This window comes from Pseudophryne corroboree, chromosome 5 (assembly GCF_028390025.1).
Source record: "Pseudophryne corroboree isolate aPseCor3 chromosome 5, aPseCor3.hap2, whole genome shotgun sequence".
NCBI lineage: Eukaryota > Metazoa > Chordata > Amphibia > Anura > Myobatrachidae > Pseudophryne > Pseudophryne corroboree.
Genome location: NC_086448.1, coordinates 400,073,738 through 400,101,661, shown reverse-complemented (window position 1 = coordinate 400,101,661; position 27,924 = coordinate 400,073,738). Strand labels below are relative to the sequence as shown.

Genomic DNA, 27,924 nt, shown 5'->3' with positions numbered 1-27,924 from the left:
TGGTCATTCAGGACTTAGCCCAATATAAAGTTCAAGTCGCAGTGCATTTGTCTGATGAGACAACATACAGACGATTACCGCAAGATCCTACGACACTATTTAAAAGAGAACTATCGTCCATTCTCCAAACAGCTATGGAACATGGAACTATTACGGAACAACTGAGCAAAGCACTGCTACCAGCTTTCCCCTTAGTCCCTTTATTTTATACTATCCCGAAAATACACAAATCAGTTGTTGACCCCCCGGGTAGACCTATCATAGCTGCCCGTGGTGGCTTGTCACAACTGATTTCTGTATATTTAGATAGTTTACTTCAGCCATTTATCATTAAACATCCAAGGTATCTATTAGATACAACAGCATTATTGGTTAAATTAAGAGCACTTCCAAGATTAGATCCAGATACGGTACTATTTACTATCGATGTTACCAGTTTGTACACGGTTATCCCGCATGCTATGGGTTTGTCGGCCGTTGGTAGATTTCTGTATGATCAAGTTGATTATGATGGTCCAGCAATTTCATTTGTTCTGTCATTACTACAGTTTATTTTGACCCGTAATTTTTTTCTTTATGACAACACATTTTATTTGCAATTGGTCGGCTGTGCGATGGGGGCGGCGGTAGCCCCCTCATATGCAAATATTTTCATGTTTGATATAGAGCAGTCTTTATTTTTTGCAGATCCGGTCATTTCCACCAATATAATTTTTTTCTGTCGTTACATAGACGACCTTTTGATTTTCTGGAAAGGGGATAGTAGTGTTTTGATTAACCATATTAATTCCCATAATGCTGGTGAGAGCCCTGTAAAATTCACTTTTACCCATAGTTCGGACAAGATTCATTTTTTGGATGTAGCAATATCGATCCAGGATGGTTATATTTCTACAGATTTATACTCAAAGCCCACGGATCGCAATAATTTTCTTTTGCCTACTAGTTGCCATCCCAGACCCCTTATTAAGGGTCTTCCTTATTCACAGTTCATACGGGCCATACGTATTACGTCAGACCCTACACAAGCATTAGTTCAAATCGATATGCTAATCAAAAAATTCTTAGAACGTGGTTATGACCTTGCGACATTACAATCTGCTAAATCTAAGGCCTTGGCCATCGATAGAGAATCTCTTTTACATCCTAAAGATATTGTCTCAAAACGTATCATGCCTTGGGTTACACAATATACTCCAGCTAGTCAGACTATTAGCAAAATTTCAAAGAAATACTGGCCCATTGTACAGTCTGACCCAGAGTGTAACCTTTCTGATACCCAACTTATGTCATGCCATAGACGTGGTCGTAACTTGCGGGACATCCTAGTACGGTCAGATATTTCTGATACTCCCCCCAGTTTATACAGAGGAAGTTTGGGTTGTGTGCGTTGTACATGTGTCACCTGCAAGTTTTTAATTCCAGGTGACACTTTCTATCATCCGCACACTGGTAAGGTTTTACATATCCGCCACAGACTCACATGTAATTCCAAGTTTACAGTGTACCAAATTATCTGTCCGTGCGGCCTTTCATATATCGGAAAAACTGAGCGGTCTTTTAAGGAAAGGATGGCCGCTCACAGGTCTTCAATTAAATCAGCTCTGCATACTGGCAAAAGTGATTTACCAGTGGCTAGACATTTTTTGTCAGCGGCACATAATCTAACTACTTTAAGGTATAGGATGATCGACCATGTGCCTATGTCACTCAGAGGTGGCAACCGTGGCCTCAAACTTTTGCAATGTGAGGCACGGTGGATCTACCGTCTGGGGACACTAACCCCTGGGGGCTTAAATGAACAGTCAGGCATCAGTATCCTAGCCAGTAGTCATTGAATGTATTAATTTGAGGGCAAGGTTCTCTTTACCGTTCTGGCTATTATGCTTGATTAATCTCTGTATATTCTATTATAGTGTTTGTGCGATCATGAGTTCATTACTGTTGTCCTCAGGGCATTGATTTATTATTTAAGATATACCGTTATTTACCACATATCATTCCTGGTTGCATTTATAACATGTTATATTTTGAGATATGTCTATCTGTCTATCTGCATTGTTTTCTACGCCAGCTCCCGCACTGCGATTGCGCTGGGGTGCCAGCAAGTTGTTATTAGTGGTTGCTATGGTGATGGTTTCTCACACGACGCTTGACTTCCTCTTACAGGACGTCATGACGTCATTTCTTTGGCGCCTCCGCCGGGTGTGCAGTCCCGTTGCGGCAGAGTGCGTCTCACAGGGTGATATCTGCTATATAAGGTAAGATGGTTTTATGTATTCTTTGTATCCTGATGAAAATGCCTATGGAATAAACGGCATTGAAACGTTGATAATTACGGAGGTTTCACGTCTGATTTATTGGAGTGCCGCACCGTCCCCACGTGTATATATATATATATATATATATATATATAAAGTACTAGTCCGGCACTCACTAGTGTACAGCTGATGGTGAAAGGCGTTCCGGTGCCCTCCATCCAGGCCTGCAGCCTGTGTATACGGGAGTAATGAAATAAGGCGGCACTCAGGAGACTTGAACGTGGTGAAACCAATGACTAAAGCACCTATTGGTTTCACCACGTTCAAGTCTCCTGAGTGCCGCCTTATTTCATTACATATATATATATATATATATATACATACAAACACATACATCTCCAAGAGTTTAGACTATGAATGTTAATATCTTAGATTTCTAAATGTCTGGTTTGTGTTTTGGTTAGCTATTGTTAATTCATTTTCTAACATCTTCGGTTCCTGGGTATTGTCTCTTCGTTTGTTTTTGTCTTCAGGTGAGACAATGACAATCCAGTACTCATTGTTTTAAATAGAAACTCGGCTATCCTAGTAAACAAAGGTGTTTGCCTTCTTCATAGAATTTCAAAGCTTAGTGTAAATAAGGCCATTGTATTTTAGTCTCTGGGAGTTTTAATTTATGTGTGACTGATCTTCATGCTATTTAGAAGAAAAAGCAGACAGTGTGGGATTTATACAATATATATATTAGATTTCTGATATGTATTTGTGCCTTTTCCATGAGAGTACAAATTCCACTGTAATTACTCATACCACGCTCTAATGCGCAGGACCGACCATATGCAATTTGCGAATATGTGCACGCACAGCCGAAGACGCACGCACACGGAGGCCACCTATGTGGTGTTTGTATGTAATGTGTTTTTTGGAATATTTTCTGACTTCGGCACCATGTAATTCCAGTGATATTGCCGTATAATTCCAGTGGTACTGGCGTATAAATCCAGTCCAGTGGTACTGCCGTATAATTCCAGTGGTACTGGCGTATAAATCCAGTGATTCTGCCGTATAATTCCATATAAATCCATATAATTCTGTATAAATCCAGTCCAGTGGTGCTGCCATATAAGTTCAGTGGTGCTGTCCTGTGCTGTATATTATTTACTCCAAATAAAGGGGTTATTAATATTTAATCCAAATCATTTTGACAGGGTTTTCCCTGTGTGGTGTAGGGGTACGCTCACCTGTGCTGCATATTATTATAATAGCTTAAAATAAAAGGGTTATTATTATCCAAATTAATTTTACAGGCTTTGCCGTGTGTGTTTTTGGTTTAGGGGTACGCTATCCTGTGCCACCATTATTGTACGTGTATTAAATCTGGGCAATTTCCAGCTCGTCCCTTGTTGTTTGTGCCGAACACTTGTGTCATAGTCATACAGCTGCCTCATTGCACCCCTTTTTCATCTTTACATGATGTGCTTTTTGGGTCCATTTTTTATATCTGCCATCCTGTCTGACACTGCAGTGCCACTCCTAGATGGGCTAATCTTTTGTGTCGCTTAGCTTAGCCATACAGCTACCTCATTGCACCTCTTTTTCTTCTTTGCATCATGTGCTGTTTGGGGCCTATTTTTTAAATATGTCATCCTGTCTGCCGCTGCAGTGCCACTCCTAGATGGGCCAGGTGTCTGTGCTGCACACTTGTGTCGCTTAGCTTAGTCGTCCAGCCACCTCAGTGCAACCTTTTGGCCTAAAAACAATATTGTTAATAATACCGTGGGATCAAAATTACCCCCAAATTATGTGATTTTAGCTGTTTTTATGTTTTTTTCAAAAATCATCCAGATCCAAAACCAAAACACGAAAGGGTGGTTTTGGCAAAACCAAGCCAAAACCAAAACACTAGCGGGGAATTCAAACCAAAACACAAAACATGAAAAGTGCCTGCCGCACATCTCTAATTAAAACAATGTTCCTCTTTATTCAAGATGCAGAGGCATGTACTCATCTAGGGGGCATGGGATCTCGGCAAGATCTTACTGCCCAGGATCACATTGCAATATCCCGAAAGGAGCACGTCCCTGTGATGTGCCGAGCGAGGTGACCGGGCCTCTGCTCAGGTGCGTTAGCCTCACTGCCATGCACAGGGGCCATTTCCGGTGGAGGGTTCCTGGGGAACCCTGCCAGAACTACATCCCGCGATGTGTAGCCCATAGGCTACAGTGGGATATCACAGTTTGGAGATTGCGGTAGCTGTGGGGGTCAATATCAGCAGTCCCAATTTTGATACATCAGGCAGGCTGCGGATGGCAATGGAGGTCAGGCTGCAGGCAGTAATGAAGGGATCGCTGCAATCCCTCCATCATATATTTGGGGGACACATAGTAACTGTTTGGTAAATGGACCAAATAATCATTATCATGTTAAGAACTGGACTAAGGAGAAGTGTGTGTGTGTAATACAATCAAAGCAAGGGTAGAGTTTAATAAAAAGTGTTGGCTGCAGGGGGAGGGAGTGTGTCAGTGATACAGCGCAGGCCGCGGGGCGAGTGTCAGTGATGCAGCACAGGCTGCAGGGGGAGCGAGTGTGTCGGTGTGATACAGCACAGGTCACAGGAATAGGGAGTGTGACAGTGATACAGCGCAGGCAGCAGGGGGAGGGAGAGTCAGTGATACAGCACAGGCTGCAGTGGGAGTGAGTCAGTGTGATACAGCACAAGCCACAAGGGTGGGAGTGTATCAGTGTGATACAGCACAGGCCACAAGATGAGGGTGTGTATCAGTGTGATAGAGCGCAGTCCGCAGAGGTAGGGACAGTGTAATAGAGCACAGGCCGCAGAGGTAGGGACAGTGTAATAGAGCGCAGGCCACAGGGGGAGGGACTGTGTCACTGTGATAGAGTGTAGGTCGCAGGGGCAGGGTGTATGTGTTAAAACGCTGGCCGAAGTGGGAGGGGGGGGGAGTGTTTCATTGTGATAGAGCACAGGCCGAAGGGAGAGGGAGTGTGTCAGTGTGACAGAGTGCAGGCTGCAGGGGAAGGGAATGTATCAGTGTGGAAGAGTGCAGGCTGCAGGGGAAGGGAATGTATCAGTGTGGAAGAGTGCAGGCTGCAGGGGAAGGGAATGTATCAGTGTGGCAGAGTACAGGCTGCAGGGAGAGGAAGTGTGTCAGTGAGATACAGTACAAGCCACATATGGATGGGTTGTATTAGTCTGACAGAATGTAGGCCACAGAGGGAGTGTGTCAGTATGATAGAGCGCAGAGGGGGGGGGGGGGGGGGGGGTAGTGCAGACCCTCCAACATGACCCACCCACTAGGTACAAAATGCTCTGTTTCTGGACTTCCCTCTTAATTTATGATTTCCGTCACCTGTGTTGAACTAGTTAAATGATAAGAAAGCTGTTTCTTCACAGGTGATGGCAATCATAAATTAAGAGGGAAGTCCAGAAACAGAGCATTTTGTACCTAGTGGGGCGGGTCATGTTGGAGGGTATGCTAGTGTGAGAGAGTGCAGGCTAAAGGGGGAGGGAGTATGTGAGTGTGATAGAGCATAGGCTGCAGGGGGAGAAACAGAGTGATAGAGCACAGGCCGCAGGCAGAGGGACTATGTCAGTGTGATAGATCGCTGGCGACTGGGAGAAGGACACTGTGGTAGAGTGCAGGCTGCAGGGGGAGGGAGTGTGTAAGTGTGGTAGAGCGCAAGCTGCAGGTGTAGGAAGTGTGTGAGTGTGATAGAGCACAGACGGCAGGGTGAGGGAGTGTGTGTGTAATACAGCACAGGCCACGGGGGAGGGAGTGTGTCAGTGATAAAGCACAGGCCACAGGAGGATGGAGTGTGATGCAATGCAAGAGACGGGAGTGCAATACAGCGTAGGGTGAGGGACTGCGATACATTACAAGGCGAAGGTAGTGTGACACAGTACAGGGGAGGTAGTGTGGGGCCAATGTGTTTTATTATTTCCTGTAGGGACCAATGTATTTGTAGTTTGTTTTTTTTATTGAGGCCATTAAGTTATTTATTTTTTTACCCGTGGAGTTCAGTATGTTTTATTTTACCTGTGCATTGTTTTTGTATTTTCCTGTAGGTTGTCAATGTGTTTTATTTGTTTCTACTGAGGCCAATATGTTTTTTTTTCCTTGTAGTAGTGGCAAATATGTTTGGTTTTTTCCTGTGGGGCCAATGTGTTTTATTTTCTTCTCAAATTTTCCCTAAACCTACTTACCATGTGCTGAGACTGAAGGTAAGTAGGTTCAGGGAAAATTTAAAGAAAAAATACTTCACAGAAAGTTAAGTGGAGAGATTGTATAGTCTCCCATCAGAGTTTCTAGGCTAAGTCAGTAGAGCAATTTAAACATGCTTGGGATAGGCATATGGATACCCTTGCAAAGAAATAACGATCAAATAGGATTGGAGTTACAAAAAGGTTAAAAACAGGGGCAGACTAGATGGGCCAAGTGATTCTTATCTGCTGTCAAATTCTTTGTTTCTGTGTTACATGGGTGCATCTATAATGGGTGCAGGGTGTGCGGTGCATACGGATCCCATGTTCCAGGAGGGGCCACTCAAAACATCTTGTGTCCATAGATTATACAGTACTTACCTCTATGCCAGTGTAGCAGAATTCACCAGGCAATTGGGAATAGCCATCAGTACATGCATAGTAGACTCTGGCACAGTGCAATTGTCTACTTGGCACATGCACCTACAGTAAAGGGGGAACCGCACACAGGCCCCCTCCTCTCTTAAACCACCTCTGATGGGTATATTTACTGAGGTGCAAGTTTTTTAGAAGTGGAGATGTTGCCCATAGCTACCAATCAAGTGCCACTTACCATTTATCTTACTGCTTCTAGAAGATAATAGCTAGTATCTGATTAGTCGCTATGGGCAACATCTCTACTTCTAAAAAAAAATCATACCTAATATACCCCTGAATCTTAATTATTTTTATTATTAATAAGTTCAAGTTTGACACAAAGGGGCAGCATTAACGATAACTTATTTTTTGCCACAATGGTTTGTATTGCCATTCTGACTGTGTTTCTCACTGTCTCCATTACTTACATCCTCTTTAATAGTGGTAGGCAACCTGTGACACACCAGTTGCTGTGGGACTACATCACCATGTACGCCTTATCACAGTTTTTATTGTTAGAGCATGCTGGGATACAGGGGTGTAAGTTCAAACCAGATGCCCAGAGGTAAAATTAAAAAATGGTGTGCCCTACTCCCCCCTCCCAATCACACACATCCAGATATGCCACACACACAGCCACTTAAATAGCCACATATCCACACAGACAGCCACATATGCAGATAGCCATATATAATTTACACACAGTCACATGTACACAGACAGCCACATATATATATACATACACAGCCACATATGCAGACAGCCACATATACACAAAGTCCACGGGGATACAGATAAAATTCAAGCTGTTGGGATCCTGGCATTTAGGAGATCGACACCAGAATCCCGACAGTCAGCATTTTACCAGTGGACAAAAAGCCAGACACCCGCCTGGTATTCCCAATTGGCTGGTGGCTCCACACCACCAACCTCGTGGGAATAGAACATGTGGTGATGATTATAGATATAACACTGCGATAGTTATATATGTAGCAGCTCCTATAAGTGAAATTGTTGGTTTTTAGATAAGAGCACTTAACAAACATATATGTGTGTTATATTGCGTTGTGTGATACCTGTGAAAAAAAAATCTTGTTAGTGAACAATATTTACAGCCACTTTTTGGAGAAAGTGAGTGCCAATCCAGTCCACTTACTGCTTCCACTCTTAGTTGACTTACCCTACCTTACTTTCTCTATGGTGGCCAGCGGTTTCTTCTCAGCCGATGGTATGTGCTGACCGCGGCTAACCGTCCTTGCACCTGCTGCATTCAGCAGGTTGCCGGGAGATGACGTCACCGGGTGGGTGCTGGGCTTGTGGAGCAGCACTTGTAGCGGCATGATGATGATGTTTTGAACGGCTAATGAGGCTAGTTTGGTCTTTTGTTTGTGGGTCCTGGGACCAACACGTTTCATGTGGCTAATGCGCACTTTTTCAAGAAAGATGTATTGTTTTAAAAGCTCTTTATTGTTAAAAAATACAGAACTTCCGGACAGAAGTTGAAGAAATTGCGGGAACCGCATGCAGAAAATGTCTTTAATTTAAGCAGATCTATATTTTTTGGTTAAAAAATGTTAAAAATGCAGAAAATTCATTGCAAAGGTGCCAAAGTTTTAAGTTATATATCATTTTACTATAAAGCATGTTTGGAATATGTTGACTATTATTATTATTACTATGAACCAGCAGGTCTTGTCAAACAAACTTAATTAGCTTCTATGAGGAAGTAAGTGCGAACTTAGACCAGAGTAACGCAGTGGATGTGGTATTTTTAGATTTTGCTAAAGCCTTTGATACGGTGCCGCACATGAGGTTGATACATATACTAAGAGAACTTGATCTAGGTAACACAAATTGTACTTGGGTCAAAAATTGGTTGGAAAATAGAGAACAGAGAGTTGTGGTCAATGGTCAGTATTCTAACTAGGCTAAAGTATTAAGTGGTGTACCTCAAGAGTCTGTACTGGGACCTCTTTTTTAATATATTTATAAATGACCTGGGAGATGGTCTTGACAGCAAAGAGTCCATATTTGCTGATGACACTAAACTGTGTAATATAATCAAATCAGATAGAGATGTTCACTGTCTACGGAATGACTTAATCAAATTGGAACTTTGGACAGCAAAGTGGAGTATGAGGTTTAATATAGAGAAATGTAAACATTATGCACTCTGGGACAAAGAACAAATATGCAATTTATAAATTATATAGGTAAATGGTAGGGCAATCGGTTATGGAGAAAGATTTGGGCGTACTCATTGATAATAGACTTAGTAACAGTGCCTAGTGTGAGTGGGGGATGAAAGTGTAATCCTGCCACTATAAAAATCGTTGGTACGCCCACATTTGGAATACTGTGTACAGTTCTCGGCACCACACTATAAAAAAGACATATTGGAACCCGAAAAAGTTCAAAGAGCCACCAAATTGATTAAAGGCATAGAGTCATTGGACTATAAGTAAAAAGGCTAAAGTAAACAGGTTAGATATGTTTACATTCAGGGCCGTCTTTTTGTATGGGCTCAATGGGCTCTTGCCCAAGGGCCATAAGAGAATAAGGGCTCTAGGCTGATAGCTGAGGGTCCCCTCTTTCCAGGGGTACGAGATTTTTGAAAATCGGCCCTGGGGAACCAGAGATATCTGACTTGAAAGCAGTGGTCCCCATCCAAGCCTGTTAATTGCTCTTCCCAGCCAGATATTTCGGGTTCTGTCTGACTTTGAGTATTTCTAAGGGTATAAGCCAAAATCCAGGACTCTCCACTTTTAGTGGACACTGGCAGCTTGTTTCTACTATGCCCAGAACCAGAGATATCAGGCTTCAAGCAGCTGGTCCCTGCTCCAGCTCCACATGCCTAATATGCAGTTTTAGATTTTCGTTGGTGAATTGCTCTGGCTCCTGAACTCTGATCCCTAAGTCCCCAGAACCTTCTGAAAGGTGGAACTCTCTAGTATTTTATTCCATTCAAAGCTAAGAAATATATTTTCAGGAACTTGAGATATCTGCAATCAAGCAAGCTGCCCTCCCACCGTAAAATGATATTAAGCCCACTCCACTAGCCACCCCTCTCCTACGTATTAAACACCCCCTACCACCCTAGAAGTCATGTACCAGGGCTTCTTCATTCAGCACAATGACCCCTTCTACAGTTTAGCCCCATCTGTGCAGTAAAGGAGCAATTAGCAGAAATCACTGCTTCATGTCCTACATGCTGAACAGAAGACAGAACACCCCCTACTGCCCACGGGACATCAAAGCTGCTGCTGATAGCTCCTCCCACCCCTACCACTGGAGCATGGGTAGGGGGCCCAGTGCATTGCTGTGCCCAGGGGCCTACCATGCTGTTAAGACGGCTCTGTTTACATTACAAAAAAGGCGACTAAAGGTGCATACACATGGTGCAATTTTGGCTAACAGCCGATATTGAACCTCCAATCTAGTCAGTATCAACACTGCCTGCACACACTATATTTCCTTTCAATGCCTATCCCGTGTGATCATGCATCGGCATCGCAAGTACATACACATGGTTTGATTTGTGCTAACTTTTCTTACAATTTTGACAGTGTATATAGGGGGTCATTCCGAGTTGATCGCTAGCTGCCGTTGTTCACAGCGCAGTGATCAGGCAAAAAAAATCGGCATTTCTGCGCATGCGTATGCACCGCAATGCGCAAGCGTGACGTACGGGTACAAATACATTTGTGGTTGTGCTCAGGTTTTAGCGAAGTTTTCTTTCGCACTGGCGGCCGTAAGAAGATTGACAGGAAGGGGGCGTTTCTGGGAGTCAACTGACCGTTTTCAGGGAGTGTTTGTAAAAACACAGGCGTGTCTGAAAAAACGCAGGCATAGCTGGGCGTTTGCTGGGCGACTGTATGATGTCAAATGCGGATCAGAAACTGCACAAACTGTTTTTGTAGAGCTAGGCTACACATGCGATCGCACTTCTGCTAAGCTAAAATACATTCCCCAGTGGGCGGCAGCATAGCGTTTGCACAGCTGCTAAAAACTGCTACCGAGCGATCAATTCGGAATGACCCCCTTAGTAGGAATCGTAAGCACAAATCGCACTGTGTGTACGCACCTTAAAAGGAGATATGATTAATATTTATAAATATACCAAGTGGCAATATAGGGAATTATCCAGTGAGTTGTTTATTGAGAGAACTGAACGTAAAATGCATGGCCATCCCCTAAAGTTAAAGTAGAGGACCTTTCACAACCAGCAAAGGAAGGGTTTCTTCACAGTGAGGGCGGTAAAGATATGGAATACTCTTCCAGAGAAAGTTGTATTAGCTGACTCAATTGATAAGTTTAAAAAAGGGTTAGACTATTTTTAGCAGAAAAAGGAATCCATGGATACAACCTCTATTAATAAGATCAAATATAGGTTGAACTTGATGGACAAACTGTCTTTTTCAGCCTAAACAACTATGGGGGTCATTCCGAGTTGATCGCTAGCTGCCGTTGTTCGCTGCGTAGCGAGCAGTGTAAAAAAATGGCTAATATGCGCATGCGTATGCACTGCAATGCACATGCGCGACGTACGGGTACAAAGTTCCTTGTGGTTTTGCATAGGTTCTAGCAAATCTTTCAGTTGCACTGCACAGCGCAGGATGATTGACATGAAGTGGACATTTCTGGGTGGCAACTGACCATTTTCAGGGAGTGTTTGGAAAAATGCTGGCATGCCAGGAAAAACGCAGGCGTGGCTGAATGAATGCTGGGTGGGTTTGTGACATCAAAAGCTGTCCCTCCAACGTTAGAATCAACGCACACGAAGAGTAAGTCCAGGGCTGGTCTTGTTTTGCACAAAATGTTTTTGCAGGTGCTCTGCTGCACAAACGTTCGCACTTCTGCAAAGCGAAAAGGCACTCGCCAGTGGGTGGCGTCAATGCGTTTGCATGGCTGCTAAAAACTGCTAGTGAGCGATGAACTCGGAATGACCCCCTATGTTTCTGACATTTCTGATTACAAAAAGAAATCAAATCCTTTTGCATGAAGGAAAATGCTGTGCTCCCACCACAATAGTGGAACCACTTCCCATCTAAACCCCCAACAGCTTATTTAAATTCTGTCCTCTGTGAATGCAAGTGCTAAGTTTAGCAAAGTTCACAGCAATACAGTGCATCCGGAAAGTATTCACAGCGCTCCACTTTTTCCCCATTTTGTTATGTTACAGCCGTATTCCAAAATGGAATATACACTGTATCTATTTTTTCCCTCAAAATTCTACACACAAGGGGGTAATTCTAAATTGATCGCAGCAGGAACTTTGGGGGTCATTCCGAGTTGATCACTTGCTGACGTTTTTTCGCAGCATAGCGATCAGGCCAAAAAACAGCTTTTCTGCGCATGCGTATTGGCCGCAGGGCGCACGCGCCAAGTAATTTCACACAAAACTAAGCAATTTTACACAGGGGTGAATTATGCTTTTCAGTCGCTTTGCTGATCAGTGAGTGATTGACAGGAAGTGTGTGTTTCTGGGTGGTAACTGAGCGTTTTCCGGGAGTGTTTTAAAAAATGCAGCCGTGTCAGGCTAAAACGCAGGAGTGGCTGGAGAAACGGGGGAGTGGCTGGCTGAACGCAGGGCGTGTTTGTGACGTCAAAGCAGGAACTAAACGGACTGAGGTGATCGCAATCTAGGAGTAGGTCTGGAGCTACTCAGAAACTGCAGAAAAAGATTTTCGAGCATTTCTGCTAATCTTTCGTTTGCACTTCTGCTAAGCTAAGATACACTCCCAGAGGGCGGCGGCTTAGCGTGTGCACTGCTGCTAAAAGCAGCTAGCGAGCGATCAATTCGGAATGAGGGCCTTTGTTAGCAGTTGGGCAAAACCATGTGCACTGCAGAGGAGGCAGATATAACATGTGAAGAGAGAGTTAGATTTGGGTGTGGTGTGTTCAATCTGCAATCTAAATTTCAGTGTGAAAATAAAGCAGCCAGTATCTACCCTGCACAGAAACAAAATAACCCACCCAAATCTAACTCTCTCTGCACATGTTATATCTGCCTCCCCTGCAGTGCACATGGTTTTGCCCAACTGCTAACAAAGTTTCTGCTGCGATCAACTCAGAATTACCCCCAATACCCCATAATGACAATGTGAAAAATGTTTTTTTTTAGATTTTTGCAAATGTATTAAAAATAAAAAACTAAGAAATCACATGTACAGTACATAAGTATTCAAATGTTGATGCACATTAGGCAGCAATTACAGCCTCAAGTCCTGGCACACCTATCTTTAGGCAGTTTTGCCCATTCCTCTTTGCAGCACCTCTCAAGCTCCATCAGGTTGGATGGGAAGCATCAGTGCACAGCCATTTTCAGATCTCTCCAGAGATGTTAAATCGCATTCAAGTCTGGGCTCTGGCTGGGCCACTCAGGGACATTCACAGAGTTTTCCTGAAGCCACTCCTTTGATATCTTGGCTGTGGGCTTTGGGTTGTTGTCCTGCTGAAAGATGAACCGTCGCCCCAGTATGAGGTCAAGGGCGCTTTGGAGCAGGTTTTTCATCCAGGATGTCTCTGTACATTGCTGCATTCATCTTTCCTTCTATCCTGACTAGTCTCTCAGTTTGCTGCCACCACCATGCTTCACTGTAGGGATGGTATTGGCCCGGTGATGAGCGGTGCCTGGTTTCCTCCAAACATGACGCCTGGCATTCATGCCAAAGAGTTAAATCTTTGCCTCATCAGACCAGAGAATTTTGTTTCTCATGGTCTGAGAGTCCTTCAGGTACATTTTGGCAAACTCCAGGTGGGCTGCCATGTGCATTTAACTAAGGAGTGGCTCTACCATACAGGCCTGATTGGTGGATTGCTGCAGAGATGGTTGTCCTTCTGGAAGGTTCTCTTCTCTTCACAGAGGAATGCTGTAGCTCTGACAGAAAGACCATTGGGTTCTTGGTCACCTCCCTGACTAGGACCCTTCTCCCCCGATCGCTCAGTTTAGAGAGCTGGCCAGCTCTAAAAAGAGTCCTGGTGGTTCCGAAATACTTGCATTTACGGATGATGGAGGCCGCTGTGCTCATTGGGACCTTTAAAGCAGCAGATATTTTTTTGTACCCTTCCCCAGATTTGTTCCTCGAGACAGTCCTGTCTCGGAGGTCTACAGACAATTCCTTTGACTTCATACTTGGTTTGTGCTCAGACTTGCGCTGTCAAGTGTGGGACCTTATATAGATAGGTGTGTGCCTTTCCAAATCATGTCCAATCAACTGAATTTACCACAGGTGGACTCCAATTAAGCTGTTGGAACATCTCAAGGATGATCAGTGGAAACAAGATGCACCTGAGCTCAATTTTGAGCTTCATGGCAAAGGCTGTGAATACTTATGTACATGTGATTTCTTAGTTTTTATTTTTAATAAATTAGCAAAAGCATAAAAAAAACTTTTTTCACGTTGTCATTATGGGGTATAGGTGGCCATTCCGAGTTGATCGCACGTAGCAACTTTTTGCTGATCGTACGATCAACTTGACGCTGCCTAGTGTATTTTAGCATAGCAGGGCTACGATCGTTTGTGCAGCCCTGCTATGCTAAAAAAGTTTCATGCAAAACAAGACCAGCCCTGCACCTACTTACCCAGTGTGACGGATCCAGCAATGAACGACCCGGCTGTGACGTCAGACACCCGCCCTCCAAATGCCTGGACATGCCTGTGTTCGCCTTACCACGCCCGGGAAACGGCGAGTAGACGCCAAGATCCTCCTTCCCGCTGTCAATCTTCTTGCGATCGGGCCTGCGATCGCTTTCTTTGGTCCTGGCGTCTTTGCCCGGCGACTGCCATTGCTGGGCAACGACACGCGTGAGAAATGCGGGCACCGCGCAGCCGCAGTTCTGACATGTTCGCACTGCAACGAAGAACCGCTGCGTGCGAACGGGTCAGAATGACCCTCATTGTGTGTAGAATTTGGAGGAAAAAAATGAATTTATTTCATTGTGGAATAAGGCTGTAACATAACAAAATGTGGAAAAAGTGAAGCGCTGTGAATACGTTCTGGATGCACTGTAAACACCTCCACCCAGGGCCGGTGCTAGGGTGTTCGGCGCCCCCCTGAATACTATAAATTTGCGACCTCCCTAACACATATAATAAAGGGGTGTTGTCTCACATGTAAGGGGCGTGGCCACACAATAGTATCCCCAATTCAAATTACGCCACACAATAGCACAATCTTATTCACATTACACCCCACGTAATGCCCAGTAAATATTGCAGCACAAAGTAGTGTACCTTATTCACATTATGTCACACAGTAGTGCCCCTTAGTCACGTTAAGCTACACAGTAGTGCCTCTTATACACGTTATGCTACACAGTAGTGCCTCATACACAATTTCCACAGTAGTAGTTTCCCTTACACATAATACCCACAGTAATAGTGCCACACATAATGCCCACAGTAGTAGTACACTTACACTTAACATCGACAGTAGTCCACAAAAAATGCCCACAATAGTAGTTCCACACATAATGCCCAAGGTAGTAGTACCCCTTACACTTAACATCGACAGTAGTGCCACACATAATGCCCACAATAGTAGTGCCACAGATAATACCCACAGCAGTAGGCCACTTACACATAATGCCCACAGTAGTGCCATACATAATGCCCACAGTAGTAGTGCCCCTGACAATTAATGCCCACAGTAGTAGTGCAACACATAACACCCACAGTAGTAGCACCACTCATAATGCCCAGAGAAGTAGTGCTCCTTACACATACCAATGTAGCCACGCTCATTGGTGCCACAATGAGCAGTGGTGGCATGGCTAATGTACCCGTGACTGTGTGCGCGTGCGTACATAAGCGCTCACATTAAAGCCTATGGAGCGAATGCCTGGCCAGTTGCAGTGTGGTGCATTCCCATCATGCTGCGATGCATGCGCATGCATCTCGGCAATGATGAGCATCAGGAGGGGAGGGGTGGTGAATAAGCCGGGGGGCTGGGGGGTCAGCAGGAAAGCAGCTACCTCCAATTGAGCAGTCCACAGGATTGCAGGGAGGAACAGCCAGGATCAGCAGCGAGGGCAACTCCCAGCAGGACAGGACCACCAAAGAAGACTGCAGAAGTGACCGTGCCCGCTTCCGCTCTCAGAAAGGCAGCAGGGTTCAGCACCAAGCAAAGCCGCCCACAGCCGCGAGGGAGATCCTTAGCGCGGGGAAGCACACAGAGAGCCGCTAATGAGTCATGCTGGAGGGACCACTAGATGCTGAAAGCCGCGCTTCCCGCTGCCAGTGCCGCTGCCTGTCATACAGTGACAGGTGCAGCGGCAGCCGGCTGCAACAGCAGGGTAGCAGTGCGGGGAGAGCTCCTTCTCTGTCCGGCGCCTTCCTGCATTGCATACTCTTTATGAGCGGGTTGCGCCGGCACTGCCACCACCCATCGCAAATTGAATAATTTGCTGCCTGCAGACACTGCCATCTTGGGGGGGAATTCCAAGTTGATCGCAGCAGGACATTTAGCAGTAGGGCAAAACCATGTGCACTGCAGGGGGGGGCAGATATAACATTTGCAGAGAGAGTTAGATTTGGGTGGGGTGTGTTCAATCTGCAATCTAATTTGCAGTGTAAAAATAAAGCAGCCAGTATTTACCCTGCACAGAAATAAAATAACCCACCCAAATCTAACTCTGTCTGCACATATTATATATACCTCCCCTGCAGTGCACATGGTTTTGCCCAACTGCTAAAAAAATTCCTGCTGCGATCAACTTGGAATTACCCCCTTGGTGTACAAATCCATGTGCAAATGTAAGCTTGTGATATCACAAAAGTGTATTTGATCCTTTGCTGGGTTGTAAATAACCCTTAATGAGTTTGAAGGAATCACATGGTTAGTACAAGGACACACAAAATAATACGCTTAAAACATGGTTATTCTGTGATTTTTATTTTCTTTTTTCTACTCTTAATTATTTTATATATTATTTATTAAATTGTTCTTTAATTAAGATATATTTTTCTATTTAGGTGTCACACAAATGTACCAGATGTCAAATAATTTGTATTAATCAGAAAACTGGTGAAAAAAGGAGAGAAATACTTCAAACCCTCTTATCCAGCAGAGATGGAAAGGTTAGTACTGTACATAATTTCATATAAATAACATATGTCCCAAGGCTCAGATGATGTGATTAATTTGGTGATTTCCCATGGATTGCCTATAAATAAATCTTCCTCAATAACAAGGTAATGCAACCAAAGCTAAGGTAATAGTACATATCATATTCATAGAAAACATCTGGGCATATGCTGTAGGGAGTGCAGGGAGCACTTCCTAATCCAGGTGGCCCCTGGGGTGAAGGAAGCCTTCTCTTTTCAATGCAAATCAGCTCAGTATAGGGGAGACCTGACCCCTAGAGCTGGGGATGGGGACCGCAGGCAGTGGGGATTTCCCATGTACAGCTGAGTGCCAGTCTGTACCTGCCAGTGGCCAGCCCACAGTACAGAAGGAGGGAATGCCCCAGGCTGCAACTGGAATTTCACATGAGAACAGTGTCGGACCGGAGCATGAAGGGCCTACCGGGGGTATGCAGTGGTAGGGGCCCATGATTAGAGGTGTGGCCAGCCACCAAAGGAAGTGTGGTCAGCCACCACAGAGGTTTGTCTAACCATTATAGAGTACCTGGTCTGGACTCTTTGATAATCTGTATAATAATTAATGCTAGTGCATGCATGTTAATGTGCCAGATTAATGACAGCAATGTACTGTAGAGAATACATCATAATCCTGTGTAGTATAAGGTAACATATGTATAATATATAATTCAAGTGCACAGTCTAGAACCTGATCCCTAGAAGAGGAGGGCCCCCCAGTCAGTGGGGCCTACTGGTGGTTTCCCCTGTACCCCTGTGGGCCAGTCCGAGCCTGCATAAGAAGCAGATGATAGATCGCACAACTTTACTCATGCTTTACAAGTCACGTTACATAGAACGTGTGAATGCTGTGTGACTCGGTAGTACTTTTTGCTGCAAAAAAATGCGTCTTAGAGGCAAAGTAATGCAATAGGACGCACGAGCAGCATCTGCCAATTAAAATTATATGCAGCATGCCTATATTCTGTGTGTGACTTCGACTGTATATGCATACAAAATGCTATTCTACAATGTTTTCCCGGACACAGATGTGCAGATAGAGCCGCTATTACACACAGAATACAGTCATGCTGCAAATCATTTTATTCAGCAGAAGCTGATTGTGTATCATATTGCATTATATTGCGTCTAAAATACGCAAAAAAAAGATATTCGGCTCTACCGAGTCCCGCCACGACATGGCGCAACTTGAAGGGCTGTTTAGTGTGAATGCAGCAAGCATTAAGAGGACACATCTGTATACTTTTACACAGGGGGTAATTATTTTAAAATTCTGCTCTTTAATAAACTATTAAAGCTATTATTTGAAGTTAGTGGTTTAAATATAATTGATGATGTGAGCCGAAATTTTTTTTTTAGGGGGTTACTTAATGATGATTAATGATGGGATGAGTGTGTTATGTCGACACAGTGAGTATGATGACATGACAATGCTGGAATCCAGACAAGGGTCTAATGCTGACATGCTGACTGCATACCATTATGATATTGGGGCTGATTCAGACCTGATCGGTGCTGTGCACAGCAGCGATCAGGTATAAACTGCGCATGTCCCGGTTCCACAGTGCACCTGGCGCATGGCAGACATCCGACGGCTGTCGTAGCCCTGCGATCGCCTCTGCTTGATTGACAGGCAGAGGCGGGGGAGGGCCAGCAGCGTTTATACGCCGTTTAGGGGGTCGCAGTCTGGGCAATGCAGGCATGCCCAGACCATTGGGGGGGCTGGCCATGGTGGCTGCGTGATGCCACACGCAGCCGCTGCGACCCGGGCAGCGATGAGTTGCTCCCTGCCAGCACTCCTAAAGTACAAAAGCAGTGCGATGCTTTTATACTTGTGCAACGGGACAGGGACTGACATGCGGCGCGGACTAGCATGTCTGGGAAGCTGATCGTATATGTGCTAAATTTAGCACATCTACGATCATATCTGAATCACCCCCATTGTGTGTTACAAAAATGGTCTATTATGGTGGTCACTAGATAATCGTGTATTGTATAGTGGTTGCTGAGACAGGGCCGTCTTTTCATGTGGGCTCAATTGGCTCTTGCCCAAGGGCCCCAGGAGTATGAAGGCCCTAGGCTGATAGCTGAGGGTCCCCTCTTTCCAGGGATACCAGATTTTTTAAAATCGGCCTGGGGAACCGGTGATATCTAACTTGAAAGCAGTGGTCCGCATCCAAGCCTGTTAATTGCTGTTTTCAGCCAGATATCTTGGGTTCTGTCTGACTTAGAGTCTTTCAGAGGGTGTAATCCAAAAGCTGGGACTCTCCCCATTTGGTGGACACTGACAGCTTATCTCTACTATGCCCAGAATCAAAGATATCAGCCTTCAAGCAGCTGGTCCCTGATCCAGCTCCACACTCCTAATATGTGCAGTTTTAGATTTTCATTGTTGAATTGCTCTGGCTCCTAAACTCTGATCCCCAAGTACCCAGAACCTTCTGAAAGGTGAAACTCTCTAGTTTTTTATCCCATTCAAGGTTAAGAAATATTTTTTCAGGAACTTGAGATATCTGCAGTCAAGCAAGCTGCCCTCCCACCAGAAAATGATAAATATTAAGCCCACTCCACTATCCACCCCTCCCCTACGTATTAAACACCCCCTACCACCCTGGAAGTCATGTAACAGGGCTTCTTCATTCAGCCCAATGCCCCCTTCTACAGTTTAGCCCCATATGTGCAGTAAAGGAGTAATTAGCAAAATTACTGCTCTAGGTCCTACGTGCTGAGTGGAAGAAAGAACACCCCCCTACCACATGCGGGACATCAAAGCTGCTGCTGATAGCACCCCTCACCCCTACCATTGGAGAATGGGTAGGGGGCCCAGTGCATTGCTGTGCCCAGGGGCCTACACTGCTGCCCTGGGCTGAGATGGTGTTCTGGGTATTGTATGGCAGTCACTGGGATGCTCTGTTCACTCTATGGGTGTCATTTGAATGCCCTGTTAGTGACCTCAATAACAACACAGACAGCATTCAAATAACATTTATACAAAATAGAAAACATATAGTGCATCTAGTAAGACAGAATTGTGATGATTGCAATACAATACAGAAAACAACGTAATCCACAATATACAATAGAGAGAGGATAATATTGACTATGTACAATACAAAGAGCTCTCTTGTGTACTACTTTTCAATGCTAACAATGGTCTGGAGGGAATTCATTCAATTTGCCGGCCGTTGGGATCTCGGCGGTCAGGATACCGATGCCAGAATCCCGCCAGCCGGCAATGCCGCCAGCCAGAATCCCAGCAAAACAGGACTATTCCCACATCGTGAGTGTCCACGACACCTATAGAGTGGGAAAAGATCCTGTGGCATCGACCCCGCTAGGAGACTCTATGCACTGTGTTCGTTGCCAGCATTCTGGCGGACGGGATGCCGCTGTCAGGATATGGACAGCTACCATCCCGTCCGCCTGTTAATCGTATGTATTCCCTCTGGAGACCACTATAAAATTCAGACCCCCAAATCTCTGCTGGTTTTGCAGCAAAGACTATGATGGTAAATAATGCACTGCCTCAAATATATTTATGACACAGAACCCAGACTTCAGTGGCTTTACAATACATACTCTAAATCTACAGTATCACGGCTGTATACTGCAGCACTTCACGCCCACAAAAGAAAATACAAAAAAATAGCCTTATAGCAAATATTTACATATCTGTAGAGCTTCTAAGATACTTGTATATTATTATTTGAGCATGTTAGTAATATATCCTACATTGTTTTGGTTTAAGTTTTTTATAGAACTAAACAACTGCTAAATACAGATGTAAAATGTACAAAAAAAATAGGTCAGTTTTGAACCTGATGCAGAGATGGAAACATCTGCAAGAGTAGCAGGAAATATTTCAGAAAACATAGTAGTATACGCCCCAGGTTGATGTTAGGAGAAGCTAGTATATGTGACTGGTATACAGGAGATGATGTGGCTTAATAGTTGTAGTATATATGCTGCAATACACAAATCATAGTCAGTATAGTACTGTCAAAAAGTCACAGATTGATTGTGGATGCAATTTGTACCTTCGGATTGGCAGAGAGGCACAGAGTCTAATGTGCCGGTGGTATTCACCAAATTACCAGGGACCCCCACAAGGAGATTTGGACATGCAGGTCCTTGCCCTCTGTCTGGGTTCCTAGGTACGGAGGCTGGTATGCACTGAAGACGACACTGGAATATACTGAATAGTGTACAGACACTGGATGGCAGACTGCAGTGGAGCCGGTTGCCAGGAACACAAAGTGAGCACAGGAAGATGGGTACCAGTAATAAAACCGGAATGGAGAACGAAATATAGGAATCTGGGATGGCACAGGGAACAGGATCTAGGAGCGTAGTTTGCACAGAGAAACAAGTAGTGATGAGCGGGTTCGGTTTCCGAGGCAGACTCGGATCTTCCCGCCTTGCTCGGTTAACCCGAGCGCGCCCGAACGTCATCACCCCGCTGTCGGATTCTCGCGAGGCTCGGATTCTATCGCGAGACTCGGATTCTATATAAGGAGCCGCGCGTCGCCGCCATTTTCACACGTGCATTGAGATTGATAGGGAGAGGACGTGGCTGGCGTCCTCTCCGTTTAGAATAGAAATAGATAGTGAGAGTGAGACACTTGATTTACTGGAGCTTAGGAGTACTCAGAGAGTGCAGAGTTTACTAGTGACTGACCAGTGACCACCAGTGCAGTTTTATTATTATTTAATATAATCCGTTCTCTGCCTGAAAAAAAACGATACACAGTGACACAGTATACCATATCTGTGCTCAGCCTCAGTGTGCTGCATCATCTATGTATATCTGACTGTGCTGAGTGCTCACTGCTCACACAGCTTAATTGTGGGGGAGACTGGGGAGCAGTTATAGCAGGAGTACATATATTTAACAGTGCACACTTTTGCTGCCAGAGTGCCACTGCCAGTGTGACTGACCAGTGACCAGTGACCACCAGTATATTGTGATTGTCTGCCTGAAAAAGTTAAACACTCGTCGTGTGGTGTTTTTATTCTATAAACGCATTCTGCTGACAGTGTCCAGCAGGTCCGTCATTATATAATATATACCTGTCCTGCAGTAGTGATATATATATATATTTTTTATATCCTTATCATCCAGTCTATACTAGCAGCAGACGCAGTACGGTAGTCCACGGCTGTAGCTACCTCTGTGTCGGCAGTCGCTCGTCCATAATTGTATACCTACCTGTGGTGTTTTTTTTTTTTTTCTATCTTCTTCATACTAGTAGTTAACTTTAGGAGTCTGCAGTGCTGACAGTGTCCAGCAGGTCCGTCATTATATAATATATACCTGTCCGGCTGCAGTAGTGATATATATATATTTTTTATATCATTATCATCCAGTCTATATTAGCAGCAGACGCAGTACGGTAGTCCACGGCTGTAGCTACCTCTGTGTCGGCAGTCGCTCGTCCATCCATAATTGTATACCACCTACCTGTTGTGTTTTTTTTTTCTATCTTCTTGATACTAGTAGCTTACTTTAGGAGTCTGCAGTGCTGACAGTGTCCAGCAGGTCCGTCATTATATAATATATACCTGTCCGGCTGCAGTAGTGATATATATATATTTTTTATATCATTATCATCCAGTCTATATTAGCAGCAGACGCAGTACGGTAGTCCACGGCTGTAGCTACCTCTGTGTCGGCAGTCGCTCGTCCATCCATAATTGTATACCACCTACCTGTGGTGTTTTTTTTTTTTTTTTCTATCTTCTTGATACTAGTAGCTTACTTTAGGAGTCTGCAGTGCTGACAGTGTCCAGCAGGTCCGTCATTATATAATATATACCTGTCCGGCTGCAGTAGTGATATATATATATATATTTTTTATATCATTATCATCCAGTCTATATTAGCAGCAGACGCAGTACGGTAGTCCACGGCTGTAGCTACCTCTGTGTCGGCAGTCGCTCGTCCATCCATAATTGTATACCACCTACCTGTTGTGTTTTTTTTTCTATCTTCTTGATACTAGTAGCTTACTTTAGGAGTCTGCAGTGCTGACAGTGTCCAGCAGGTCCGTCATTATATAATATATACCTGTCCGGCTGCAGTAGTGATATATATATATTTTTTATATCATTATCATCCAGTCTATATTAGCAGCAGACGCAGTACGGTAGTCCACGGCTGTAGCTACCTCTGTGTCGGCAGTCGCTCGTCCATCCATAAGTATACTAGTATCCATCCATCTCCATTGTTTACCTGAGGTGCCTTTTAGTTGTGCCTATTAAAATATGGAGAACAAAAATGTTGAGGTTCCAAAAATAGGGAAAGATCAAGATCGACTTCCACCTCGTGCTGAAGCTGCTGCCACTAGTCATGGCCGAGACGATGAAATGCCAGCAACGTCGTCTGCCAAGGCCGATGCCCAATGTCATAGTACAGAGCATGTAAAATCCAAAACACCAAATATCAGTAAAAAAAGGACTCAAAAATCTAAAATAAAATTGTCGGAGGAGAAGCGTAAACTTGCCAATATGCCATTTACCACACGGAGTGGCAAGGAACGGCTGAGGCCCTGGCCTATGTTCATGGCTAGTGGTTCAGCTTCACATGAGGATGGAAGCACTCAGCCTCTCGCTAGAAAAATGAAAAGACTCAAGCTGGCAAAAGCACAGCAAAGAACTGTGCGTTCTTCGAAATCACAAATCCACAAGGAGAGTCCAATTGTGTCGTTTGCGATGCCTGACCTTCCCAACACTGGACGTGAAGAGCATGCGCCTTCCACCATTTGCACGCCCCCTGCAAGTGCTGGAAGGAGCACCCGCAGTCCAGTTCCTGATAGTCAGATTGAAGATGTCAGTGTTGAAATACACCAGGATGAGGAGGATATGGGTGTTGCTGGCGCTGGGGAGGAAATTGACCAGGAGGATTCTGATGGTGAGGTGGTTTGTTTAAGTCAGGCACCCGGGGAGACACCTGTTGTCGGTGGGAGGAATAGGGCCATTGACATGCCTGGTGAAAATACAAAAAAAATCAGCTCTTCGGTGTGGAAGTATTTCAACAGAAATGCGGACAACATTTGTCAAGCCGTGTGTTGCCTTTGTCAAGCTGTAATAAGTAGGGGTAAGGACGTTAACCACCTCGGAACATCCTCCCTTATACGTCACCTGCAGCGCATTCATCATAAGTCAGTGACAAGTTCAAAAACTTTGGGCGACAGCGGAAGCAGTCCACTGACCAGTAAATCCCTTCCTCTTGTAACCAAGCTCACGCAAACCACCCCACCAACTCCCTCAGTGTCAATTTCCTCCTTCCCCAGGAATGCCAATAGTCCTGCAGGCCATGTCACTGGCAATTCTGACGAGTCCTCTCCTGCCTGGGATTCCTCCGATGCATCCTTGCGTGTAACGCCTACTGCTGCTGGCGCTGCTGTTGTTGCTGCTGGGAGTCGATGGTCATCCCAGAGGGGAAGTCGTACTTGTAAGACCACTTTTACTACTTCCACCAAGCAATTGACTGTCCAACAGTCCTTTGCGAGGAAGATGAAATATCACAGCAGTCATCCTGCTGCAAAGCGGATAACTGAGGCCTTGGCATCCTGGGCGGTGAGAAACGTGGTTCCGGTATCCATCATTACTGCAGAGCCAACTAGAGACTTGTTGGAGGTACTGTGTCCCCGGTACCAAATACCATCTAGGTTCCATTTCTCTAGGCAGGCGATACCGAAAATGTACACAGACCTCAGAAAAAGACTCACCAGTGTCCTAAAAAATGCAGTTGTACCCAATGTCCACTTAACCACGGACATGTGGACAAGTGGAGCAGGGCAGGCTCAGGACTATATGACTGTGACAGCCCACTGGGTAGATGTATGGACTCCCGCCGCAAGAACAGCAGCGGCGGCACCAGTAGCAGCATCTCGCAAACGCCAACTCTTTCCTAGGCAGGCTACGCTTTGTATCACCGCTTTCCAGAATACGCACACAGCTAAAAACCTCTTACGGCAACTGAGGAAGATCATCGCAGAATGGCTTACCCCAATTGGACTCTCCTGTGGATTTGTGGCATCGGACAACGCCAGCAATATTGTGTGTGCATTAAATCTGGGCAAATTCCAGCACGTCCCATGTTTTGCACATACCTTGAATTTGGTGGTGCAGAATTATTTAAAAAACGAGAGGGGCGTGCAAGAGATGCTGTCGGTGGCCAGAAGAATTGCGGGACACTTTCGGCGTACAGGCACCACGTACAGAAGACTGGAGCACCACCAAAAACGCCTGAACCTGCCCTGCCATCATCTGAAGCAAGAAGTGGTAACGAGGTGGAATTCAACCCTCTATATGCTTCAGAGGTTGGAGGAGCAGCAAAAGGCCTTTCAAGCCTATACAACTGAGCACGATATAGGAGGTGGAATGCACCTGTCTCAAGCGCAGTGGAGAATGATTTCAACGTTGTGCAAGGTTCTGCAACCTTTTGAACTTGCCACACGTGAAGTCAGTTCAGACACTGCCAGCCTGAGTCAGGTCATTCCCCTCATCAGGCTTTTGCAGAAGAAGCTGGAGACATTGAAGGAGGAGCTAACACAGAGCGATTCCGCTAGGCATGTGGGACTTGTGGATGGAGCCCTTAATTCGCTTAACAAGGATTCACGGGTGGTCAATCTGTTGAAATCAGAGCACTACATTTTGTCCACCGTGCTCGATCCTAGATTTAAAACCTACCTTGGATCTCTCTTTCCGGCAGACACAAGTCTGCTGGGGTTCAAAGAACTGCTGGTGACAAAATTGTCAAGTCAAGCGGAACGCGACCTGTCAACATCTCCTCCTTCACATTCTCCCGCAACTGGGGGTGCGAGGAAAAGGCTCAGAATTCCGAGCCCACCCGCTGGCGGTGATGCAGGGCAGTCTGGAGCGACTGCTGATGCTGACATCTGGTCCGGACTGAAGGACCTGACAACGATTACGGACATGTCGTCTACTGTCACTGCATATGATTCTCCCCCCATTGAAAGAATGGTGGAGGATTATATGAGTGACCGCATCCAAGTAGGCACGTCAGACAGTCCGTACTTATACTGGCAGGAAAAAGAGGCAATTTGGAGGCCCTTGCACAAACTGGCTTTATTCTACCTAAGTTGCCCTCCCACAAGTGTGTACTCCGAAAGAGTGTTTAGTGCCGCCGCTCACCTTGTCAGCAATCGGCGTACGAGGTTACATCCAGAAAATGTGGAGAAGATGATGTTCATTAAAATGAATTATAATCAATTCCTCCGTGGAGACATTGACCAGCAGCAATTGCCTCCACAAAGTACACAGGGAGCTGAGATGGTGGATTCCAGTGGGGACGAATTGATAATCTGTGAGGAGGGGGATGTACACGGTGATATATCGGAGGATGATGATGAGGTGGACATCTTGCCTCTGTAGAGCCAGTTTGTGCAAGGAGAGATTAATTGCTTCTTTTTTGGTGGGGGTCCAAACCAACCCGTCATTTCAGTCACAGTCGTGTGGCAGACCCTGTCACTGAAATGATGGGTTGGTTAAAGTGTGCATGTCCTGTTTATACAACATAAGGGTGGGTGGGAGGGCCCAAGGACAATTCCATCTTGCACCTCTTTTTTCTTTCATTTTTCTTTGCGTCATGTGCTGTTTGGGGAGTAGTTTTTGGAAGGGCCATCCTGCGTGACACTGCAGTGCCACTCCTAGATGGGCCAGGTGTTTGTGTCGGCCACTTGGGTCGCTTATCTTAGTCACACAGCTACCTCATTGCGCCTCTTTTTTTCTTTGCGTCATGTGCTGTTTGGGGGGTGTTTTTTGGAAGGGCCATCCTGCGTGACACTGCAGTGCCACTCCTAGATGGGCCAGGTGTTTGTGTCGGCCACTTGGGTCGCTTATCTTAGTCACACAGCTACCTCATTGCGCCTCTTTTTTTCTTTGCGTCATGTGCTGTTTGGGGTGTGTTTTTTGGAAGGGCCATCCTGCGTGACACTGCAGTGCCACTCCTAGATGGGCCAGGTGTTTGTGTCGGCCACTTGGGTCGCTTATCTTAGTCACACAGCTACCTCATTGCGCCTCTTTTTTTCTTTGCGTCATGTGCTGTTTGGGGGGTGTTTTTTGGAAGGGCCATCCTGCGTGACACTGCAGTGCCACTCCTAGATGGGCCAGGTGTTTGTGTCGGCCACTTGGGTCGCTTATCTTAGTCACACAGCTACCTCATTGCGCCTCTTTTTTTCTTTGCGTCATGTGCTGTTTGGGGGGTGTTTTTTGGAAGGGCCATCCTGCGTGACACTGCAGTGCCACTCCTAGATGGGCCAGGTGTTTGTGTCGGCCACTTGGGTCGCTTATCTTAGTCACACAGCTACCTCATTGCGCCTCTTTTTTTCTTTGCGTCATGTGCTGTTTGGGGGGTGTTTTTTGGAAGGGCCATCCTGCCTGACACTGCAGTGCCACTCCTAGATGGGCCAGGTGTTTGTGTCGGCCACTTGGGTCGCTTATCTTAGTTACACAGCTACCTCATTGCGCCTCTTTTTTTCTTTGCGTCATGTGCTGTTTGGGGGGTGTTTTTTGGAAGGGCCATCCTGCGTGACACTGCAGTGCCACTCCTAGATGGGCCAGGTGTTTGTGTCGGCCACTAGGGTCGCTTATCTTAGTCACACAGCTACCTCATTGCGCCTCTTTTTTTTCTTCTTTGCGTCATGTGCTGTTTGGGGAGTAGTTTTTTGAAGGGCCATCCTGCGTGACACTGCAGTGCCACTCCTAGATGGGCCAGGTGTTTGTGTCGGCCACTTGGGTCGCTGAGCTTAGTCATCCAGCGACCTCGGTGCAAATTTTAGGACTAAAAATAATATTGTGAGGTGTTCAGAATAGACTGAAAATGAGTGGAAATTATGCTAATTGAGGTTAATAATACTTTGGGATCAAAATGACCCCCAAATTCTATGATTTAAGCTGT

The 27,924-nt window shown here is 45.3% G+C and overlaps 1 protein-coding gene across 2 annotated transcripts in view; it reads left to right on the top strand.

Annotated features, from left to right (window-relative positions):
- MOCOS (molybdenum cofactor sulfurase) overlaps positions 1-27,924 on the top strand; it is a 1,370,999-nt gene that overhangs the window by 1,317,185 nt on the left and 25,890 nt on the right. For both annotated transcript variants that reach the window (XM_063922731.1, XM_063922730.1), the window contains one exon: positions 16,875-16,979. In XM_063922731.1, coding sequence (XP_063778801.1) covers positions 16,875-16,979 — 105 coding nt within the window. The remainder of the gene's footprint in view (positions 1-16,874; positions 16,980-27,924) is intronic.